Source organism: Quercus lobata, chromosome 5 (genome assembly GCF_001633185.2).
Source record: "Quercus lobata isolate SW786 chromosome 5, ValleyOak3.0 Primary Assembly, whole genome shotgun sequence".
In the NCBI taxonomy this organism is placed as follows: Eukaryota; Viridiplantae; Streptophyta; class Magnoliopsida; order Fagales; family Fagaceae; genus Quercus; species Quercus lobata.
This window is the reverse complement of record NC_044908.1, coordinates 3,029,354-3,037,014: the sequence shown is the minus strand read 5'-3', so window position 1 is coordinate 3,037,014 and position 7,661 is coordinate 3,029,354. Positions and strand designations below refer to the sequence as shown.

At 33.6% G+C, this 7,661-nt stretch overlaps 1 protein-coding gene, 1 long non-coding RNA gene and 1 other non-coding gene across 3 annotated transcripts; all 3 read right to left on the bottom strand.

Moving 5' to 3' along the window:
• Nucleotides 1-213: 213 nt before the first annotated feature.
• Nucleotides 214-3,033, bottom strand: LOC115989293 (adrenodoxin-like protein 1, mitochondrial). The gene is made up of 4 exons (XM_031112968.1): nt 2,838-3,033; nt 2,434-2,483; nt 2,072-2,154; nt 214-253 (listed from the first exon to the last, which is right to left on the bottom strand). The coding sequence occupies exons 1-4, from the start codon at nt 3,031-3,033 to the stop codon at nt 214-216; spliced, it is 369 nt and encodes a 122-aa protein (XP_030968828.1).
• Nucleotides 3,034-3,189: 156 nt separating this feature from the next.
• Nucleotides 3,190-6,649, bottom strand: LOC115988573. The gene is made up of 4 exons (XR_004091582.1): nt 6,529-6,649; nt 5,854-5,927; nt 4,162-4,229; nt 3,190-3,246 (listed from the first exon to the last, which is right to left on the bottom strand). It is a non-coding gene; the product is annotated as an uncharacterized LOC115988573 (long non-coding RNA).
• A 30-nt stretch (nt 6,650-6,679) lies between these two features.
• On the bottom strand, nt 6,680-6,752 carry TRNAA-UGC. The gene has a single exon. It is a non-coding gene; the product is annotated as a tRNA-Ala (tRNA).
• Between the last annotated feature and the right edge of the window lie 909 nt (nt 6,753-7,661).

Genomic DNA, 7,661 nt, shown 5'->3' with positions numbered 1-7,661 from the left:
AAAAAAAAAAAAGAGACTTCTCCTCCCTATGAAACTCCAAAAAGAATTGGGCCCTTGTGAGACCATTCTTCATGTGAACCACTTTATTTTGATTATGCTTCAGATATATATAATAATAAAACTTCTTGGGGGGAGAGAGAGAGAACAATAAAACTTTCTTTAAAGATTCTTTATGTACAAAGTGCGTTGCTGCTGATACTTGAAGCAAAATTGTCACTTCTTCTCTAAACGATCCAAAGCACTAATCACGATCCTGCAACACATGGAGGAAAAATATTAGGAAGATTAAGAAGCTAAGATATTATAGCATTTACATTTTCACAATTTGCTTCTCCAACTAATACTGTATGCAATGTACAAATCTTAAAATATAGCATGTAACTTTTTCTTTCTTGACTTGGCCATTGTTTTAGAAAATAAGGCATTGATTTGTCATGAAACTAATGATTCCAATAGCAGGTTTGATTGAAAAACCAACAATGAACTACTAATATGCATTTTTTTTTTCTCAAAAAAAAGAAAACTACTAATATGCATTTAAAAAAATTAATTTTTAAATCCCAAACATTATTGGGTGTAATGAAAGGAAAAGCTAATGCCCGCTCTAAATTCAACAGACATCTTTAATTATTGGCTCTTCCCCAACTTGAAGGAATTGTTTGCCTAAAAAGGACAAATAAAGCTAAGATTCCAAATTCATTGGATCTCTGAACCTCAATCTTGGATTGAAAATCTGAACATATCCAGGTGGATTGGCTGGCAAAATGGGGCAATCACAAAATAAAAACATGTTATGGCGGTTCAAAAGCGCCACAATAGGTCCAAGATTGAACCATAATTTGAAAAAAAAAAAAAAACATATTACATCGGTTTGAGACTGCTGCAATAGCTCTTGAAATTGCCACCATAGGTCAACCCTATTTACATTTCAACTAAATTACTTTCTCTCTCTTACTTGCCCGATATGTTTCTCTCTCTCCCTCTCTCTCTCTCTCCCTTGCCCTCCCACACCCGGACACCACCCACACTAATCGTGCCACTCCTACCAAAGCCGACAACGGCAAAGAATGCCAGCTGCCCCTCCTCATGACGACCCACATCTCCTTTGTACCCATTTCATCCACATCTCCTCCATATTTCAACACCACCTTACACCACCATACCAATTCCCCTTCCCCCCATCTCTCCATCTCTGTCTCTTCCTCTCTAACTCTTTCTATATTCAAAGCCCAATCTAAAATCCCACCCCCTCTCCTCCAAAATCTCAAACCCATAGTCATCTCCTCCACACTCTAGTTAACTCTCTCTTTCTCTTGATCTCTATTTTGTACTCTATGTCTACATTTGTAGTTAATTTGGTGTTTTTTTTTTTTTTTTTTTTTTTTAAATTTTAATTTTGCTTATAGTTTGGTTTGTTTGTGCTACGCATGTGTATATATATGTTTCATAGTGAGTTCATTTTGATGTTTTTAGTTTTGATTTTGGTTAAAGTTTTGTGTTTTTGTAGCCCTTGTTCCAATGATTAGAAGAAAATAGTGTCAATGTCTATTTAATTTAATTTTTTGTATTGAGAGGCTTTTGTATTGAATCTATTGATAACTTCATTGTTTTACGCCTATTGTTGCAACTATTAGACTAGTGTATTGATGCATTCATTGTAAAATAATATTAGCTTTTACAAGGGAAGCATTCTTGCTTGTGGTAAGTTTGGATTTCTTGTAAAGAGGTGGGTGATCCATTGGGCATAGTAAGTAATTTTCACTTAACAAACTAGTTTTTTTAACTCTACAATGAGATGTTGAATTTCTACTTTATGATGAGTTGTTGAGTTGATGCAAGCGGGTAGCTTGCATAGTGATGATATAAGATGATTTTATTGGATATTAGGAGTGTTGATTATGTATTGTGTATATTTGGATTTTTATTGTTCATTTTGTTTTCATTATTGATTTGTGAGCTATAGATTTTTCCGTATTGCAGTGCATCAGAGTGGTAATGTATTTTACTTTAATTTAACTTAGTTTCAATTTCTTAAATTTTTTATCTTCTAGTTTATTGCGGAGGGATATACTTCTCAGTTAGCCCAAAAGCAAGATCCAACATGTCATTTTCCTCATCAGTAGGATCTTCTAGTTTATTGTAGTACTCCATATCCTAGCCAAGAGTTTTAGGAGTTAGCATTAGACCCTCAGAACATACCTCATTAGCTCATTGGAACTAAATTAACTCAACACAATCAAAAGTACATAGGGGGGAAAAGGAAAGATAGGAAAAACATGCATTTTAGCCAGGGAAGGAAAGTAGTATGGTGACATTCATTGGATAAGAGCTAAGTGCAATAAACATTATTTTGCATTATTGGCTCTCATATAGTGTGTATTGCGAAGGCTCAATTTTCTTCTAGAAACAAGCAAGTTCCAAACACACGTATACCTGCACAATTACATGACATGTGGAACAGGCACACGATCCTTCACATGCCCCTACAATCACATTAATACTCATTAATCTTACAAGAAATGCACTATAAGTATACTTGGGACTTTTCTACTTGAATTTCAAGTGAACCAATTTAAAAAGCCTTGACCCTAATCGCTGAAGGAAAATTTCACTAATTGTCTCCATAATTCAATTCAATCAAGTAATTGTTAAGCGGTATGAAACAGTGAATCAATTCATCTCACATAAAACACAATTCGACATTGTGGAAAGAGTTAATAACTTCTGCCTTTAACCCTTATTTTGGTAAGGTTAAAAGAATGGCAATATCAAGAGGAGGCCAAAAAATGGAGACTCAGGTGAGGTGCAAAACATTGAATATCATGCTCAAGTATTACCTTCAATATCTATGTCATGTTTGAGGGCAGCTTCTAACATAGACATTCCAATTGGAACATTAATAACCTTCTCCTCTCCATCCTTCTCAATAAATGTCACACATATTCTGCAGAATTGAACAAATGGGTGTGAGGAGAGAGCAGGAAAAAATAACAGTGAGTTCCAATAATTAGATATGAGAGCAATAGATGGCATCAAGGATGGCAGTCCATTTTTTCATATTTTACTATATTGCACGAGTTTAAGTAGGCATGTTCATCTTCTTGAATATATCAATATTAAAACCCCTAAACCCTTGTCCCTAAAAGCCTCTTTCCATATACAGAGCAACTTACTTTTTTTTTTTTTTTCTTCATTCCATTCTTCATGGGCCTTGTCAGAAGCTTTTGCACAAAAAGAACGACTCTTCTGAAATGGAGATAATATTTAGAGACTGAACAACGTTTTTGGTGCTAGGTAAAACAAGAGATTCCATGTATTTCAAGCAGAAAAATTCAGATACAGTACTCTGACTGCCAAAGTACTTACATTAGATTGCACCCTTAAAAGGATCAAACTGATATGAAACCAAAGTATGTATATACAAAAGCAAATAAGAGGCACATAGAAAAAATCTGTCAGCAAAAGCTACTCTACATTACATAACCAATTAATCTACTGTGCAGTCTCAATCCTATCACTTGCAATCACACCCCTTCCACCAAAAACTACTTCAATACACAAAACTAGGTCTATATCTTCTTGAAGATAGGAGAGGCCAGCTGCAAGTATCATTCAATTTAATTGCCTCTTTAGAGAGCCAAGCAAACCATCACTACTCTAGCCAAGATACTCTTGGCTCAGTTCCACTTCCAGCTCTCCCATTATGGACAGCTTGGATTCAAAACCTAGGGGCAAGGTCCACTCAACTTATTGTTGCAATTTTTTTTATTGAAAAAAAAAAAAAAAACCATCGCTAGAGTAAAGCACTTTTTTACAATTCTTTATCACTAACCACAAGGGTGCCAATTGTGTTTCTGCTACTCTTTCAATCCTTGTTTGCATGTTTAAGGAATCAAGATCTATCTTCAAACTGGTATTATTGCCCCTCCCCCCTCCTTCCCAAAAGATAGTAGAATGAAGCAATGGCCATATGAATATGGAGATGAACATTGTCACCAAAATGATTACACAGTTGTGACTTAATCAATTGCTTGGATGCATATGAAACTTTCTGAACAATGATACGAAAGAACATGGTAGCCAAGAACATTGGCATGCTTAGAAGGTTTTTTTTAAATGAAAAAAAAAAAAAAATACAAAATTTTACTTTAAAAGGCTAACCAGAGGTTGCAAATAATGATTGCAAAATGCATGTGATTGTGCCATCTTTGATGCGGATGTCAAATGCCCTGCCAATAAAGATATGACATCAAAACATTACCTTGTCAAAGTAATAACGACTGACACTACTGCTTTATGGAAATTTTGGTGAATGTACTGGGAACAGAGCCTGAGACAATTGATAGGGTTAAAAATACTTGGAAGCACTAGTACCAATGACTTCAAACTTCATTCAATTCAACAAAGCCTAGATCTTAACTACTTAGATGTAACTTAGTATTGAAACATTTTCTATTCTCTACTTGTAAATTACAAATTATGCAGTTATAAAATGTTATAATCACAAGATATAATAAAAGAAGGGTGTCAGTGGACACAAGCAATCCAATAAACTATGACTTTCTAGTCATTATGCAAGATTGTTAGTAGTTCTACATGTACAGACAGAAAATTCCCAAGCCTAGGATATCACATCTCAGATCCCACCAACATGAAACTGAGTGTCCATGCCACTATGAAGTGCCTTACAATCATGTTGATAAGAAAGAATATGTTACTACAAGTTTAAAGATGTGGAACAGTAATTACAACAAATTTGTTGCTATATCACAGACAGACTTATCTTATAGAAATCCACTTCCCTAAAATTAACCTTTTCTTCTTCAGCACTAGTCATGATTAACAACGAAGGTTTTCAGTTTTGACAAATTTTGCAATTTTTCAAGGGAGCATGAAATGAAATTTTTTTAATCTTTTATAAGGTAATGACAGATTCATAGTGCTCTGTTAAATTAAGTGTCCTAACACATGGGACAACTTTGAAAAAGAATCCACTCCCAATAAATTAAGATTCAAGAATGGGGATAGCACCAAAGGAATTTATAACAACAAGAGTATATTGATAATTGGGTTCTAGAAAAGGGATCATATATTTTGGCTTCCATTCCACATGTACACGAAATCATTAGTAGGAACACTTTACTTATCAAGTTTAAAAGATCCTAAAGAAGGCAACTACCTTACTAGATTTCATTAAAGCAAACCAACCATTGTTTATTGTTCAGGAAACTAACTTGAAATTACTACCAGAAAAATCCTACAAAGAATGCAGAAGTGGATATTAATCCCAATCAAAAAAGCACAAAAACTGTTCCACTTGTATTTAATTAATATTTGCTTATGTTTATTCATTCATGTTGTGATTGTTGGAAACATTAATATTAGTAAGTGACCAAAGGATCCACGTCCAATAAGCCCATGCCTTCCATAGTGTATTAGTGTTAATTTAAAGTCTGTACACTTAGGCATCCATTCCCACCAACTTAGTTCCTACCAGATATGTAAATTCAGTACATGATAATTGAATTAGGTCATTCATGCAAAAGCACCAAATTTCACTTGTTACCCAACTTGAAAATCAATAAGGTTTTAGCAAACTACTACTGATTAGTGCCCTCCACCAAAGCGGCATGATGTGGGTTCAAGTACCAGAATCAATCTCTCCCAAAAAAAAAAAGCTGCCTCCCAATCATGTCTTTTGGATCCCACAAAAGTGAGAGTTTTGTCCATTAAGTATGACTTTTACTACTCATTAGTGAATTTCATCTAATTAAACAACAACAATATTATTATTAATAATATCAATCTAAAGCACAACACACATTACTTTACATATCAACTTCAAGGTCGTACCTCTTGTGAGATCCTTGATAATCCTAGCTCCGAGCTGAGATATCTTATAAACAAGCATAACGAAAGACAACTACCTGGAAACCAGACCATAATAAAATAAAAAAGTTCCAAGCCATTACCAAAAATGAATTAAAAAAGAAAAAAGAAAAAAGAAAGAAATATCAAATATATACAAACAAAGGCGGGCCTGTAGATGAAGAAAAATAAAGCCTGTATGCAAAAAGTTAGATACTTTAACTACCCAGAAGCCCCATTTTAGTCGTGTAATCATTTTGGTAATTATTGTAAACAAAGTGCCATACATTTCCTTCAGCAACAACGTGAACAATTGGTATCCTCTAGTGAAAGTGGGAAATACTCAGATATATACAAACAAAGGTGGCCTCTACTCTCTAGAGGAACAAAAATGAAACCTTTATGCAGAAAGTAACAAAGTTTAACTACCCAGCATCTCCATTTTCTCAGTTGGTGGATTTTACAAACATATAAAGTGAGTTAATTTAAACAAAGTGAGATGCATTTCCTTCAGCAACATTAACGTGAACACTTGGTGTCCTCTAGTGAAAGTGGGAAAAACTCAATCAAATTCAAAAAACTTTAAAGACCCACTTCAGATTGAAACATATAAATATGGAAAACACAAAACAAAAAGTGAGAAGAAAAGTAAAAGCAAACCAGAGAAGAGGGGAACGCCTTGTGAAATGGGTATTGAAACTCTGCCTTTGTTCTTTGTTGGGAGACCTTTGGGCTAGCTATATATAGGTTTCGAGTTTCGACCAAAAAAAACGACACGTCGTGTTTGGTGGATATAGTGGAAAAAAGATAATGGAGATGCGGGGTATCGAACCCCGTGCCTCTCGCATGCAAAGCGAGCGCTCTACCGTTTGAGCTACATCCCCTTTTGAGATATGATGCACTCAAAGGTCAATCAATTATTATATTTTTGAAGCTTGGTTGGTTTATTGCACATCTGATATCTTTAGAACGAGTGAGCCCATAAATTTTTTTTTTTTGGGTAAAAAGCCCATAAAAAGGCTATTTTAGGGTTAAGGTTTTATTACTTGGATTTATTAGGTAATGTGAGTTTCAATTAACTTAATTAGTAAAGTTTTTTTTTTTTTTTAATTGTTGGACAAGAGATATGGCATTCAATGACATGTTATTTAAAACTATAATTACATGAAAATATTTATAAAACACATGTTATTTAGCTATGTATTTAGAACAATATTTGGGCTTACAGAGTATTTGGATTATATACGTGTGTATATATATATATATAGCTAAAATATTTTAGTTTACTAGACAAAATGAAACAACTTTTGCTATAATATTGACTACCTTGATTTTGAGGGGTTGGCTCCACTAAGCGAAAAGAAGAGATAATTATTGAAATCTTTGTCATTGGCTTTCTTTCTTTGTGGTAATCTTTGTATAAATCTTTGTCAAATTTAAAGTATAAATCTTTGGGATAATTATATAAATCTTTGTACGAATCTTTGTCAATGGCTTTCTTCAAAAAGTGAAAAGAAGAGAAGAGAAATTTTATTCTAGTCTAATAGGAGTATATTAAAGTAGAAGCCTCTACTAGGGCTTTACCATTTATCAAATTTGAAAATTCAAATATTTTACATGTGGAAATTTAAATAATAAAAAAAACTATTCAAGCCATGTGGACTACCAATTGCATACGGCAAGTCACAATTCATCCACCTCGAATTTATTGTGTCTATATATATATATATATATATATATATATATCATGTTTTAATAATAAATAGATTTTGTTTTTTTATCAAAAATTTACT

Bases quoted from the DNA above. Each gene is read 5' to 3' on its own strand.
- LOC115989293 (XM_031112968.1), bottom strand. From the start codon at position 3,033: ATGCCATCTATTGCTCTCATATCTAATTATTGGAACTCACTGTTATTT. The intron at 2,484-2,837 runs GTAATACTTGAG...ATGTGATTGTAG, and splicing joins ACATGACATAGATATTGAAG to GGGCATGTGAAGGATCGTGT. The intron at 254-2,071 runs GTATATCCCTCC...CATGTGTTGCAG, and splicing joins GCTTTTGGGCTAACTGAGAA to GATCGTGATTAGTGCTTTGG.